This window comes from Adiantum capillus-veneris, chromosome 11 (genome assembly GCF_014529385.1).
Source record: "Adiantum capillus-veneris isolate H3 chromosome 11, ASM1452938v2, whole genome shotgun sequence".
Taxonomy (NCBI): Eukaryota; Viridiplantae; Streptophyta; class Polypodiopsida; order Polypodiales; family Pteridaceae; genus Adiantum; species Adiantum capillus-veneris.
This window is the reverse complement of record NC_140941.1, coordinates 113,971,976-113,988,325: the sequence shown is the minus strand read 5'-3', so window position 1 is coordinate 113,988,325 and position 16,350 is coordinate 113,971,976. Positions and strand designations below refer to the sequence as shown.

The window sequence follows — 16,350 nt, the reverse complement described above, 5'->3', positions numbered from 1 at the left end:
ATTCCGGATGCTATTGGCGATCTCCCTCGACGCCATACAGTTCGGTACCAATACCTCACTTTGAAAAGGAAGGGATGTCACGTGACACATCCAACCCTATGTGTCCGTGGACAAGCTACAGCATGACCAAGGTTCAATTCAGTCAAGTCAGTCTGGAATAGGAAGTGATATGGCACTTTTGTGAGTCTGTTAGCAAACCGTGCATGTCCAGACACTTAGAATTAGATGCATATCCTCTGGTCACATAGCATGATCATCAAATTTCCATCAGAACCCATCAGGAGCATTTTTACAATGCATAGATCTATTTTCCCTATTTTTGACATATTTCACTTATTATGTTTTAATGACTTTTGTTGGGAACTGGGTAGGGCAATTTGCATAAGATAAAAGGAAACCAAAGCTAGCACTTTCTGGCAGAAGAGGCAGCAAGAGCACCTTGCTCAACGGGCAACTCCTCAACAGAACCCCATCAAAAGATCTAGCGTTTTGCAAACTACAACACCTAGCATTTTTTGGATCATCTCAACCATGCGTTTTTGCACAGCAGATCAGCCCGGCAGTACCAGAACAACAAAACCAAGCCTAGCGTTTTTGCATGGCAGAACCAGCCCTCGCGTTTTGCATTGCAGATCAGCCCCGGCATTAGCAAAAGCATCAGATCCATAGCATTTTTGCATCAAAGACAGAAATCAGCCCTAGCGTCTTTGCATCAGCAAAGCAACTCAATGTTTTGCAGATTCATCGCGATAGAACCTCAGTTAGCATCAGCGTTTTCAGTTTTCAGCAATCAAACTCTGCAGTAGAACCCTCGAACCTAGCAGATCTCACCTTCCCGCAACAGACCCTCGCCGCACAATCAGATCCCACGAAGTTTGCAATTTCAGCCCGGAAAACGCAGATTTCAGCATCTGCGTTTTCAGCGCGTCGTCGTCACACCGTCATCGTCGACATCGTCATCGAGATAGTGTCAGAATTCAAGATACAAGATTTGTAGATTTCAACCATTAGCGTTCTCCGATTTCAGCCCGTCTCGTCGTCCTCCTCATCGTCGTCGACATCGTCGGCAAGTCCAAAGCATTGTAGAGATTTGTGCAATCATAAGTAGACTACTCTCGCCATAGAGAGTGGGGCCTTCGGAGGGGGGTTTGACAACATTCTGGTGTCGTATTCTTCTCTCTCTATCTCTCAATCTCAACACCTTCATTCACAATGTTTACCACTTTGTTTGTGTCCATTGCACTCTCTCACTAAAGGAACAGAAGGCTTTCCCTTCCGTAAGTAAAAAGGAACCTTGAGCACAGCTCGGAGCACTCATCTTGAGCAAAGTTCAACATTCACTTCTGTTGCACCTTACAATAGATGTGTGCCTAGCCTATGCGAGGTAGTTTTCTCGTTTTCGGCATGTTTCAGCCATCGTTTTGTGCACCTTGTATTGCTGACAAAGTCATATCGTGTGCCTCTTGGTGGCCCCAAGTGAACAGCATTTTTTTCTCAACCCTGTTCCACTAGTTTGCCACCTACGGACCAGTTCCATTCTTTTCAGTTTTTCCCCATATATGTGCGTCGTGGTTTTTTTTTCAGAGAGGTTGGACAACCTGGTTGTGTCTCTATGAGGCGCCCACCCCTTGTATCATTGGCTTTGGACCTTGGCCATCATCAGCAAGAGCCAGCGTTTTGGGTCACTCCCTGTTTTCTCTGTTTAGCATTTTGGCCTGATAACCCTCCCTTTTTTGTACCTTTGCATTTTTGCAGGTCCATCCTCTGTGCTCTCGTCTGCCCTGGGTGATCCCTTCAACTGCACTCTCCCTTGCACATCCAGGGTGTGCACGATTGCAGGGTTGCTCACGGAGATTGAAAGTTGCTACTAGTACTGTCCACCATCAGAGACCAGACGTTGTGTACCCATTGCCGCTGTTTCAGCCACATCCGTCCATCTTCCACTGCCATGCAGACAACATCTTCCTCAAAAAACATTCACCATTCACTCCAATTCTCTTGGATTGGTTCCACGTCCTAAAGCTGAGAGGGGTGTTAGAGCTTCACCATTGTCAGGTGGTGGCTGCAATATCTCCCAAGAACAGATTCTAAAGTGAAAGTTGTGGTTGTGCTCGACAGCATATGAGGTAGATGTGCCAATTTTGGCCTGTTTAGTCATGTATCTGCCACCAATATCATGTTTCTCTGGGCACCGCTCTATTATGAGGTTGTGGGGCCCATGTGTAGGGTCAAGCAGCCGTAGAGGGTCCACATCCATAGAGGGTCCCTACATAGGGATCCCTACCACCCCTATTATAGTGATCAGTTACAGATAAGCAACCAGCATTTTGGAGGCTTTGCCATCTACACTCTCAATCTCTTGCATTTTCTGACTCTCCTGGCAGCATTTTCTCTCTCTGGCTGCAATCTCTCTTCTCTGTGTTCCCCTTGCAATCCCTCAGTCCCGCAAATGACACTCTCTCTCCTTCTCTTTCCCTTTACTTGCAGGTTGGGACTGGGCTAAGGAGGCAGCAGGCACCAGATCTGACACGTAGATGGAGGACGGGAGGGTTGTCCACGCATCCCTTGGAGATCTACACCGACAAACGGTTGTCCTCAATGCGAGCTAATTCACCACAAGCTCTATGTGATGTTCGAGACCAGGTGCTTTTCATCACCTGTTTCATCATCACGAACAAAATAATCACAACTGAAAAATACCTCCAACTTCAATTTAAGGGCAACGACTACAAAAATGCTTGCAACAAGATTTAGAGCAGCCCACAGTCCTGTACATGAATATGCACTTCCATGAGAAGATGGAAGGTGAAGGTGAAGCCTCTCAGCCCCCCAAGCAGGGTAGGGACCAAGGTGCCCACGTAAATGGGTGGTCAGCCCAAGTTCCAACAACAAAGGGCCTGTAGGCACTCCCACACCCCCACTGTACGCGCACGTGCGAGTGCACACACACAGCCTTACAAGCCCACCAGCAGCACATCCAGGAAATGCACTTTCCAATAACAAAGGCAACGTGAGTGGTAGGTGAAGTAGAATTGATTTCAAGCATGTATGTTGACTCTCCATTCAAGCTTGGAAGGGTTTCATGTTCTACTCATGAAGCTAAGGTTAAGTGGTGCTCTTGCAGCTCGTGAATTGAGTCTCTACCCTCCATGGCCAGCCTGGTTATCATCACAGCAGTCAAAATGAAGTTTAATGTATTACAAAGCATCACCAAGACTTCTCTGCTGGGCACCTAATCATCTGAGTGCTGTTTAGACAACATATAACAAACAGACATTTTAGATGCTTGCGAAATAAAGATGACAAGCAACATATATTGCAGAATCGGGCAGAAAACAGATGGACTTCCTTAGACTACCGTGTCAAGTGAAAGTTTCCCATATAAGGAAAATCTTCTGACAGGAAACCAATAAAAACATGCATTTTGTACTCTTCGTCAAGGTAGAGACTGCATGTGCTCCTTGACACCTCCGAGGGGCTGGTTTTGGGGATTAAAAACTTCATGCTTGCGAGTTCTCATGTGATCTTGTTCCAGGGTGTCAGCATGCTTCGAAAATGGAAACATGTCAGAAAATTTGTTGAGATTCCAGTATATCATTAATGATCATATTCTTTTTTAAGGAAGGCAAGAACAGGCAAATTGATAGTAATGTTCCGAAAATTATGGCCATGGCACAGCAGACTTACCTCACAACTCTGATAACACTTTCTGCAGCAGATGCCTCTTGTAAAGCTCGAGCAGCAGCCAATGAAGCAGATTTCTTAAAACTAAGAGCCTCCTGCCACATTGTTGCCCAAAAAAACTGATCATAATACATACCTCTCCCTTCAACAATGTAATTAAGGTCAATTACAGTAGCAAGAATGACAATAAAGAAGAGAAAGTGGATCAAGATTTTTCGAATACTAAACAGCTTCAAAAAAGAACCCACCGTCCCACTAGCTGGTCAGAGAGAAGCTACCAATGCAACCCATGTTTGAAACTACTTATCAGGATACGTAGGACTACTATGTAAAAAATACATTTCTCCTCTCAATCAAAGGCTACCTGGGCAAGGGTAGCTAAGGATGAAGAGAGGCAGTCCCAAGACACACTCCCATCGGTCCACCTTTCATCATATATGGTGGGCAGCTTTTGATTGCTACCATGCAATGACGACTCCTCTTTCACTGACAGTGCTGCAGCCTTTATCCTTTCAGCAGATCCTTTTCGTACTTGTGAACTCGAGTGTGGAGATTTATTTGCATTCTGTCTTTTTGGAACAGTAATCTACACAATTGCACAGAAGAGACATAAGAGAGTTCACTTCAAGCTGGTGTATGTGTTCCAGCGGGAGGATAAGTTTGATCAGAATTTCCTACCGGCGTATGCTTTTTGGAAGTCGCCTTTACAGTTGAGGAAGATTTTGCTTCCGAACTTCCTAAACTCTGCCGTGAGATAGACACAGGTGCACGATCCCAACTTTTCCTTACATTCCGTTCAGAGGCATGGTCATTGAGAGGGTATGGTCTAACAATTGTCCCATTAACAGTAGACATGGGTGCATTAGAGACCGCTCTACCTGCGCTTGCAAATCTGCTGTTTGCCCCATCTCTTACTGTGCTTCTACTTGGAGAGATCTCCTTCCTGCTTGATACTGTTGTTGAAGGAGCATGCCTAGAACGTGATGGAACAATGCTGGCATTCTCTCTTCCTGATGTACTTCTTCTCTCTAAGCTGCCATTAATAACAGAAAGGAAGTCCCTCCTATGTTGACCTTGCTGGCCTTCATTATTGCTGTGAGGGTGATTCTTGACAGGTGTTCTTTCAAAGAGAAAGGCCTTATAGCGAGGAAGGTAATTGTCCATGATAACATTTGTTTTAGATGGGGAATGTACCTTCAGAGCAGCACGCGAAGCAGGATTTCTGCCAGCCTGTCTCTTGTCCGAAAGATTTAACTCAGAAACTTTTTCTGTGGTCTTGCGAGCCAAAACAACATTTCTTTCATGTTCATGATTCTCTGAAAAGACCTTGAAGGATGTTGCCTTCTTATTTGTCACCTTATGCTGGGAACCGTGTAAACTTGATTTGTCAGATTGCCCAGAGACCCGCTTTTCGTTCCCTCTTCTAGCTGAAACTGAAGTGGGAAGCTCCCATTTACTATACAGCCGATCACCAGGGGATATGCTGGTCATTCTCCTTCTATCTTTACCTGAAACAGCATGTGCAGTCTTTGTAGATCTCTGATCTGAAATCAGTTCAGTGATGCACCTTTGTGGAATCTGTACAACCCTTGCTGTAACATCTTCAGGATTTGAAACACTAGGATTTCTAACTAAAACAGGCTTGATGCCAACGAGGCGAGGAAATGGTGAGCCTGGCTCAAGCCTCTCTACATGCAAAAATTGGCCAAGTTGAAGCTTGCCACTCAGCACAAGCTCACTATCATCGTCTTCAGGTGAGAGGGATACGTACATGGAATGTGACAAATCAGAAACCCTGACGTGAAATCCCAAGTTTGGCCAAAGTTCTTGTCCAGCTAGGGCTGGCACAATACCAATGACCTGAAGCAGAACAGAGCGGTGCTCACCTGCCACCTTGACTCCCGAATTGATGTGCTCAAGCATCTTAAGAAGCATTCCAGACTGCAGGGTAGCCATGCCTGCTAGCTGCTGTAGAGCTTCTTTCACAAAATAGATCGCTGGATCACGCCCTCTTAGCATAGAAAGTTCCCATGTTCTTGCCCAAGTTGATTATGTACAATAGGTGGTGCTGCAAAAGACCTGCTCTCCTAACCTAGCTATGGCGGGTACTGAGCTGGTCTCCAACAAAGCTAGTGACAAATTCCTTTGAGGACCTTGTCATGAACAAAGCCGTAGCCAACTAGAAATAAGCCTGTTAAAAACTTGCACGCAAAGCTAAGAAAAAGCTGACGCTGCATACCAAGCTTCTTCTGTACAGCAAGGATGACCTCCAAGAAAAGCATCTATCATAAAATTATGCATGGAGCAATGTATGCTCAGATATCCGGCTGACTGAGACGCTGGAGCTTCTTCACGCACTCATCGGGAGCGAAATGTCCACAAGGCCATGGACAAATGAAGCTCCGCAGAGAATGCAACGCACGAGAATCGGACTATTTGACAGAAATCTTGGCGAGATGAAGTGATAGAGCTGTATACAGAAGCAAGACATGCAGAAAGAGAAAGAAGAGAAGAGCAGAGAAAGTTGGCTATGGCGAGCTCCAGCCTCCGAGCACGTTTGATGGTGCTGGTACAAAAGTTTTCATTGATTTCATCATTACCCCTCCATCTACGAAAATGTACATACGGTTTCGTATTTTGGAGCCTTCCTTTTCAAAATTTGGTGCCCGCCTTTTTCGAAAGTTTGAAGTTTCAAATACACAAACCATGGATCCACATTGGAGCACGCATTTGGCCCTTAGGGTTACATGAGTTGGTAAGTAGTCTCTAATTGTGCTTATTTAATCGTGAGGCTTGGGGTAGTATACATTGCTGCATGATTGTGTGTGTGGCATCGCATACACACGGAACATGACTAACAAACAAGTATCGTGTGCATTGATCTCCATGATGGTGGTGTTGCGAGCCAAAAGCAGTGGCACATATTTGGCCCTTAGGGGTTACATGAGTTGGTAAATATTATCGAATTGTGCTTCAACCTTGATGATTGGGGTAGTTTATATTGCTGCATGATTGTGTGTGTGGCATCACATACACTCGCAACATCTATACTATCTATTAAGAGGACAAGGATTCCGGCCTACCACGTGGCAAAAGAAGAGGACTTCGCCGGCAAATGAAAAGGCCCCTCTACATGTGGCGTACGCTCTGCGTGTTCCCTGAAGCCCGACGGTCGTGCAGCAAGACAGAGGGACAAACAGAGGTTGTCTGAGCCCGAGAGGTTGTGAGAGAGAGAGAGAGAGAGAGAGAGAGAGAGAGAGAGAAAGAGATTGACCGCTAGAGAGTCACACAGTTGGCAGAGCGAGAGAGTAAAAGAGGCAGGCTGAGGCCGCCGTCAGTGCTCTTTGAGGCAGAAGAGGAGAGAGAGTTCCAGCTTGAGGCTCTGAGTCTGAGCACTGCGCAAAAGAGAGAGAGAGCGGGGAGAGATCCGTCGGCTGCATGCTCAGGCCCTGAGTGCGAGCCACACACACACACACACAGGGAGGGGGGGGCAGGGGGGGAGAGAGCACGTCTGACGAACAACGAACCTGAGATGAGAGAGAGAGAGAGAGAGAGAGAGAGAGAGAGAGCGAGGAGAGATCCGACAGCTGCACGCTCAGGCCAGTGTTCAGGAAAAATCATTTTCACAAACATACAAAAATTCCTCCAAGACAAATGTCAACTGGAAATTTTATATACTAGCAAGTATTTTTGCAAAATTACAATATTTACCATGTATTTTAAGTGGAATTTTCTCCTTCTTGCCCTCCCCTCAACCGGCTACTTTGATTTTGCAGCCGGCTCAAGGCTAAGCTGAGGCACACTTTTCCCGAACATTGGCTCAGGCCCTGAGTGCGAGCCAGAGAAAGAGAGAGAGAGAGAGAGAGAGAGCGGGGGGGGAGAGAGAGAGAGAGCGCGTCCGACGAGCAGCGAACCTGAGGAGTTGGGAATCAGATCAGTGCTCGAAAAAAACTTAGGCTTAGTGTAATATACCACCTATAAATATGATATTTACCTCTAAATTTTAAAATTGAAGGTAAGAAAACCTACAAAATTTAGAGAAATTTAATGTACTTTAGTGTAAAAACCTTCAAATTTAGTCATCTTAACTTTCTCATATGTAGGTTGGCAAAGCTTTTGAAAAAAAGTTTTTTTCGAGCACGAGTAAGGATGCGAACACAAAGACGGAGAGAGAGAGTCAATGGCGGCTGTCCAGACTTATGCCAGTTGTGTACGGACTAGGAGAGCCAAGGAGAGAAAACTTGAAGAACATAGAGAGAGAGAGAGAGAGAGAGAGAGAGAGAGAAATGTACGGGTCAGGCCAATTACGCGGCCTCAGGCCCAGGTAGTGTTCGGATGCGGAGTGAGAGTGTCTCTCTATATGCAATCACATACGCTTGCATCTTGATGGCATGTTGTCTCATGGAGAGCATGGATTGCACGATGGACACTATCTATACTATATATTAAGGAGACTGGTTTTCCACTTCCATGTGTCAAACTTTGCTTCATCCGGTGAGTTCTGACGTCCTTTTGGGTGTGTGTGTGTGTGTGTGTGTGTGTGTGTGAGAGAGAGAGAGAGAGAGAGCAAGACACCTAGCTTCTTGGATAAAATCTTCCAACTTCCAAGAAAGCACATCATACCCGTTAGTTTCGCAGCCTGGCCTGAAACGTTGCGAAGAGCAGTAAGGCGATTAAGGACAAAAGGGCCGAGGAGGTGGTCACATTTGCAGGTGGGCTTTAGCTGACAGCCATCACGGAGATGATCGTCCCAAGGCAACGAAAGAGGTGAGTAGGGTAGGTCATCTGAGATGGAGAAACGGTGGTGGGATAATTAGTGGAGGCAAAGGCTGTAATAATTGTTTTGTCATGCAGCTGCACAACAGTTATAGTACTGTGTAGAATGAGCAGCAGTCACAACAAGTCTACAAGATGCATTTACGATGATGTACGAGAAACAAAGTCCTCAAATACACAATAGGAAGTGAGGTGGCTGAGGTGTTACTCTGTATTCGGCAGATGGTGTTATTTTGACTGGCAGTGCACAACCACGCCAACCACAACGGCATGGGCGCCTATGGCGTATGCCGATTCCTCAACTAGGAGATCACGGCTCCGAGCACTCGCTAGCAAAACCAACAAAGCATGGCAATTTACAAGGTCAACAATTACATATGTGTGGTGGTCTCCCGCCTTCGTTTGTGCAGGCAAGCGCCATCGTTGTAAGAAGCTCCCTCAACAACATATTGGACTTCAGTTGAGACCTTCCACGTTAACAATACAGCTGACTACATGTCTATGAAAGGAGACCCCCACCAATGATACGACAAGCACATAAGTAAAACTAAACAACGTGCTCAGGAACAAGAAGTTGTGCATAATAGGGGAGACATCGTCGACAGTCATCCCAGCGATATTGTCACAAGTATTATATGCAACAAAAACCTTACACATTGCAACCAGTGCTCACCAAAAACTTTATGTGAACCAATGGAAAAAGGAACCCATTGAAAATCACCCGGTCATTTGAGATGGAGAAACGGTGGTGGGATAATTAGTGGAGGCAAAGGCCGTAATAATTGTTTTGTCATGCGGTTGCACAACAGTTATAGTACTGTGTAGAATGAGCAGCAGGCACAACAAGTCTACAAGATGCATTTACGATGATGTACGAGAAACGAAATCCTCAAGTACACAATAGGAAGTGAGGTGGCTGAGGTGTTAGGCAGATGGTGTTATTTTGATTGGCGGTGCACAACCACGCCAACCACAGCGGCATGGGCGCCTATGGCGTATGCCGATTCCTCAACTAGGAGATCACGGCTCCGAGCACTCGCTAGAAAAACCAACAAAGCTTGGCAATTTACAAGGTCAACAATTACATATGTGTGGGTCTCTTGCCTTCGTTTGTGCAGGCAAGTGCCATCGTTGTAAGAAGCTCCCTCAACAACGTATTGGACTTCATTTGCGACCTTCCACGTTAATAATACAGCTGAGTACATGTCTATGAAAGGAGACCCCCACCAATGATATGATACGCACATAAGTAGAGCTAAACAACGTGCTCAGGAACAAGAAGTTGTGCATAATAGGGGAGACATCGTCGACAATCATCCCAGCGATATTATCACAAGTATTGTATGCAACAAAAACCTTACACATTGCAACCAGTGCTCACCAAAAAATTTATGTGAACCAATGGAAAAAGGAACCCATTGTAAATCACCCGGTTTTTGGTTAAAATTTTAGGAATTTTATCAATTTTTACACTAAAATCCTCCAAATTCGGCCGATTTCCGTCAAGGCGATCCTCCAAATTAGGTGAGAATTTTGAATTTTTGTCCTTAAAAATACACTAAAGGCACTATATTACTCCAGCACTCAGCTACTACAACTAAATGCAGCAACCTATAAATTGTGTCATACCAAACCCAAAAGCTGCTTCACGTAGTAGCTATGATAGAAGCAAATTTTGAGCCCCATTGTTGATGTTGGTGATGATCTACATGATGTAGTGTCGTGTGTTAGTGCAAAGAATGCTTGCAAGTTGCTCCAGGTTGCAAACTTGAATACTATACAATAGCACTATGGGGGGAGAGAGAGAGAGAGAGAGAGAGGATCACCCACAAGAATTGTACAAGACTGTGTGTGTGTGTGTGTGTCTGACAACACCCATCCAAAGAGAGAGCCGCTTAGAGTTCTGGCATGTGTGTCATTAATTTAATTTGTGTCATAGTAAGAGCGAGCGAGACCCGCCGGTAGGCGGGTCGCGCAAGCTAGTACTAATAGACAAGTGCCATGTGCATTGATCTCCATTATGGAGCCAAAAGCAGTGTGGCAACGCTGAATCAAGAAGAATCTTGATAGATGGCATTGTGTGATGTCTCTTTTGTTGTCAGCATCTAGTTCAAGTGATCTTGGCATGTTGGTGTTACGAGAGTGGTTAAGGAAGAGAAGGCATTTGCATTGTCGAAGAGTTGGAGGCACTCATCATGAGAATAGCCCACCAACTTGCTAGTTCGTGTGTTCCAAGAAATGTTAAGAGCAACCCTCTTGGCATTTGCATTGCCAATGTTAACCCTCACGGCTCACGGACACCCCATCACCTACGACGGACGTGTATTATGTATTTGGTAGAGTCAGGTACCGGGCTTGTCGGACCAATAGGAAAAGGGTAAGAGTGATCGCCGATGAGAGGCGCACTCTAACTGGGACATTCAAGGGATTAGTTGGCTAAGCATGGGCGCCCAAGTGTGAATGGGGTGAGCTCATATAAAAGCCAACTAAACCTAAAATTCACTCATTCTCTCATTTGTGCAATAGAAGAGTGCTCTTGCTCCATCTCCATCTCCATCTTCTTCTTCACCTCCTCGTGTGTGTGTATGTGAGAGAGAAAGAGAGAGGGAGAGTGTGTGTGCGATCGAGCATTACGAAGGCACGACGGCGTAGAAGCGGTTGAGCGCGGCACGACTGCAACTTCTTCTTCACCGCGGCGAGGAATCCTCCACGGCAGGAGCATAGAGCGGTGAGTGACACACCATTGCCCTCTTTTGAGCTTGCTAGATTAGTCTTGTTGTGTGCTTGGAGCCATTTGTGGCTCGCACACGGTGTATCGGCAAGTCCCTTGCTTCGACAGTGCGGCAAGGAGCGCACAGCCAACAAGGTTGGAGCTCCTCATCATGGGAGTAGCCCACCAAGAGCTCAAGAGAGTGTGGAGAAATAGCCCTGAGTCTTAAAACTTAGTGTAATTGGACAGTATGTCGAACCCATTCCATATATATATATATATATATATATATATATATATATATATATATATATATATATATATTTGTGGGAATCTACAGCATATACCACCAGCGAAAAGAAGTCTGACGTCAGAAGCAGACGATCAGATGGCTTGGGAGGTGACGAGGGGTGGCAGGAGCAGAGCTAGGTTGATGCGACTCTGATGAAGGAAGAGGCATGGGGGGTCAAGTGAGGCATGAGAAAGCCGCGCGAGGGCTCTGACTATGGAGCCAGGTGCAGCGAAATCTTTTTTTCAATACAAGGTTTAGTTTGTAGATCACAACCACTTGGACGGTGGGTTGGTTATGAGAATTCTGTGAAGCGCTGGATTTGCAACCTGGTTGCGCTCGATCCCTTCATTTGCCTTTTAGAAGGTTAGAGGGTAATTGTCCCTCGTAGGATGAAGTCCAATGTTGAATTCGGAGGAATCTCTCATTGTATGAATAAAATAAAGGGTGGGCGAGTAGAGTAGAGTAGAGCAGTAGAGTAGAGTAGAGCATAGTAGAGTAGAGTAGAGTATATGCTCTACTCTAGTGGGAGAGGAAAAAAGAAATTCATTACATCAAAGATTCTTTGGCATCTTTATAAGGTTGAAGGAATGTGAACGCACAAGCATTAAAAAGTGGCAAGTTCCACACACATTGGACACTCTTAAGCACCACTTAACGCGAAAAACATATCCATTAATTTAGCGTGCAAGAATAACACATGGCATAGAATGTCTCCAAAGGAATCGAAACGAATTTGTTCGCAAGAAACACGTACAAAAAGCTTAACATAAAAAGAGAAGGAGACAGGTTTTAAAGAAGGGAGATGCAAAGAGTATTAGCAACAAAATTTATTAGTAATATTATTCAATCTGGTCACAATCGCATTAAGCCTGTTCAGTTGCACCTTCAATGATGTGATCTCGGTGCACAAGCACTGTATCTGCTCCTGGAGCTGAGAGATTTGTACGTTTGTTACATCGATTTCTATTCACTAATCATATTTTTTATATTGTCTACAGAGTCATGAATGAAAGTGCGGAGAGTAGTCGAGTCTTTGGGAGTGTCTCCACGTAGCTGGCGCCACATCTGAAGGAGTATGTCATGGAGTCTGTCGAGAGTTGCATCCTCGTCCAATGCATGCGCTTCCGGAGGCTGTGTTTCTGCACTATCCCAAGGGCTAGATTGCTCCATTGAACCTGCAAAACATCACGGAGGCTTTCAGAGAAGGATGCTAGAACGCTACCTGCCAAGGAGTTAATCGTAACATATTATATACATCATTTCAACTAGCAATAGTAGTGACCCCTCTTCTAGTGAAGAATGGAATGAAGTCTGCGCGCGAGAGGTGCATCCTCTTCGTCTTCATTGTCCAGCACGACAACCTTTTCTTTGCCTTTTAAACTTGAAGGATTGCCAATTAACCCCTCGCGAGCATCTATTGGAGAGACAACTGCGTTCTTCTTTGCAACCCTCGGAGGATTGACCTGTCGAGGAGATGTTGGCCAATTCCCTTGATCGCTGTCAATAAGTTGGTAAAAATTAAGAACGTTAGCAATGACATTTAGCATTGCAGCACAAGTAACATTAAGGGGAAGAAATAAATGTACATGTGGGTTTCCTGCCACCTTTTGAGAAACCAATCGATGTGAGGATGCGTGTTTGTGTAAGCCTCATCAAGAACAAAAATATCGACCACATCCTGATATGTGGTAGACGAAGGGAAAATCATGGTTTGCCATAACGCTTTGATCTTCTCAACGGCATCCCGCGCCCCTGAAAAAGTGTTATCCACGAGGAAGACGGATAGTACTTGCCAGACTTTAGCATATGGTGCAATGTCGATAAGAAGTTGTTACCAATTGGGTGCTTCAAGTGGAATTTCCAGTACATGAGTGCAAGATATAAAATATTCGCATGCGTTAGACAAACCCTGTTCTTTAGCTCATCTACCCCATACTGTGTGTACAGTTCAATTCCCTTGTTGATATCGTCAACCGTTACATTGTGGGAGAAGTTCTCATAATGTGGTTGGTCCATGTCTTTCATGCAATACCCTAGCATACCGTGAAAGGTATGCATATTCCTCCTACTTGAGGGCACGACATAGAACGTTCGCTCCAACGGAACTATCAACATCCACCCTAGGTACTGCTTTATTTTCTTGCTCACTGCAACAATGGACGTCACCATGATCCGAACAACCATTTGAAAGTGGAGGTGGAAGACAGTGCCACCACGCTCATGCTGGCGATCACTTCCTCCTCCACAAAGGCTTTCAACCTCGAAAAAAGAGCGACGTCCACATCACTACCGCATGTAGACACTGTTATGCTTAGCTCAAGCATCTTTTTGGGCTTGTTGCCTTCTGTATGAGCGATTCTCTCTTGTTCCGAGAGCCTAGGCATCCCTCAAGGTCTCTTTGAACTAGAGGGAGCAACGTCTGCTGATTTGGCAAGATGCTTCATCCTTGCCATTTCAAACAACCCTAAAGATACAATGCACTTAACTACGACATGCATTAATAGTATCACTATCCATGCGAGAACAATTCATAACCAATATACACAAAGAATACATGGTACGCATGTTTACCTCCTTCCATAAATTTGCTTGCTTGCAGAATCTGCGACCTGCTGCAGCAAACAGCTTGCAACTTCGGTCAACAGGCTGTTCTACCTGCATGTCAGTGTTCACTGCTGCAACAAACAGCAGGTAAGCTCATCAGGCCTACACCAAACAGGTGGTAGCAGCGCTCAGCAGGCTGTTCTACCTGCGTTTCGATGTCCACTACTGCAGCAACAGCAACTGCACTCATCAGACCTGCAGCAACAGCTCAACACGCTCTTCTGTGGCCTGTCGTCGTTGTCCATTGCTGTAGAAAATTACAATAGGTGCGCTCATTTGGCATGGATGAGTGATGCACTAATTTAAGCAACCACTGCCCCATACAGCGCTACGACGACAACCCCATGCAACGAGTCGAAGGCGAAGCAACTTCTAAAACCAACCAGGCTTCGCCGCCATACGTCCATTCCTTGCATAGCCTTAAAACAAAATGTTCTCTGCACTCGAAAAAAAAGAACAGTCTCTTAAACGGGGATCTTTTCTCATTTTTTCCAGTTGGTACCCCATACTACTTCAAGGAACAAGGAAGATAGAGAGCTCTTGACGAGGACTATCATGCTTTTTTATGTTGCCTCCTCCAAGATTTCATTGATTTTAGATGGTGGTTTAAACTAGTTTTTGTTCAAAGTGGAAGTATCTTATCTTCTTTCCTTATCTCTACTAGTACGACCAGCGGCCTTTGATCGCTTCTCTCTCTCTCTCTCTCTCTCTCTCTCTCTCTCTCTCTCTCTCTCTCTCTCTCTCTCTCTCTCTCGTTCAATGCGTCGTTGTGTAGTCGGAGCCACAAGGAACACATGCCGAAACAAGGAGGTGCAATCACGTGTGGGTCGGGGGGGATCCCTCCCCCTTTTATAACAATATAGATGCCCATTACTCTTGCATGCATGTTTGAAATGATGGAATAAAGGTTCAATTGTGTATTATTGAAGTACTTATTCCTTATGCTTGTCATGACGTTGAGCCCCTTGTGATTGCCTTGTTACGTTCACGTTGTAAGGTAGAGCTTAGAGCCTGGTCGCAGGAGCCTGCTCATCAGCCGGTTACCAGCAGGTAAACTAGAGAGAGAAAATGCAATCACATCATCTCGTAAGCCGCGTTTGGACCTCGTGAGCTGCAAGATACGCAATAATCGCCTCGAGTGAAGTGAGATTCTCACTAAACCAGAGCAACCACCCCGCTCGGGGAACCCCCTCCCCTTGAACGCCTTCTACTTTGAGAAGTTGATCTGCTCTCCTGAGGTAATCATTTACTCATCATTTAGTGAATGGAAACCGGTTTACTGGGCAGGCTAGCTGCTTGGCAGCCTCACATGACCAGGTCCTTAGTTAAGTGGCTTGAGCATAGGGATATATGCTCACGGTGCTCCATCATCATTGGTCTTGCTAAGATTGAGATAATCACTACCTACAAGCTAAGCTTGTGTGGGATTGGTAGGTTGAGAGGGGGCCGTGTTTGACTTGGATGACACAATAATGTGTATGTAGGAGAAGTTGAAAGACTCTTGGTGTGTCAAACTTGGCTTCTCACTATCTTCCTTCATAGAGGGACAAGAGGGACAAGGACTTGCCATAACTAGTTTAAATGTCTCCAACCCTAGTTTGATATTCATTAAGGTATTTGGGTCTTTTTGTGTGTATGTGCTATGCTACTATACAACCGACTATTTTCTTTTGTCACCATTGCCATGAATAGCATGCAATGAAGCCATGATTTAAGGGCTACTTGTTCCCTTGAATGCAAAAGAATTCTTTCAATTGGGCTAAACATGTGTAGAATGGACAATGGAGTTGATCTCTCTATGCTTTGGTTAACTAGAAGCTAGGAGAGTGGTTGGGATTTATATGGATTGGGCAGTGTAATCATGGAATTTGAGAAGAGTTGAGGGTGCTCTTGCTTGTAAAGCATGCATGCACACGCACACGCACATGCATGCCCTCGGGACTAAAGAGCACGGGGTCTTTAATGAAGACCCCACGATGGGATTTACGGCAAGAAACTAGGTGTGCACGATGCGAAATTGGCTCGATCGTCCGATTTTACTCGATGTGTCTTTAAGTTTGTCTTTTTTGTCCTAGTTTATTTTTGTCCTTGTTCAAGTTTAGATATCATGCGTTTGTTTCCCACCATGTGCACCATATGCGCACAAGAGGGTTTGATAAGCCACAAGTCTTGCATGACGCATGTTCAGGTTCAAATCTTGCGAGCAACCTCGATCACCAAATTTGTTGAGCCTTCCAATGTCCTCGAGATTCACGCGTGTAATCCCTCATCGTTGATCCCACCA

At 45.2% G+C, this 16,350-nt stretch overlaps 1 protein-coding gene and 1 pseudogene across 1 annotated transcript in view; both read right to left on the bottom strand.

The window, feature by feature from the left end:
- LOC147447861 (protein CORTICAL MICROTUBULE DISORDERING 3-like) overlaps nucleotides 1-6,263 on the bottom strand; it is a 34,956-nt gene extending 28,693 nt beyond the window's left edge. The window contains exons 1-3 of the mRNA XM_086523704.1: nucleotides 4,363-6,263; nucleotides 4,049-4,270; nucleotides 3,688-3,779 (exon numbers count right to left, since the gene is read on the bottom strand). Of these exons, the coding sequence (XP_086379830.1) occupies nucleotides 3,688-3,779; nucleotides 4,049-4,270; nucleotides 4,363-5,703 (1,655 nt within the window). The 5' untranslated portion in view covers nucleotides 5,704-6,263. The remainder of the gene's footprint in view (nucleotides 1-3,687; nucleotides 3,780-4,048; nucleotides 4,271-4,362) is intronic.
- Nucleotides 6,264-12,276: 6,013 nt separating this feature from the next.
- Nucleotides 12,277-14,256, bottom strand: LOC147447860 (uncharacterized; annotated as a pseudogene).
- Nucleotides 14,257-16,350: the final 2,094 nt, after the last annotated feature.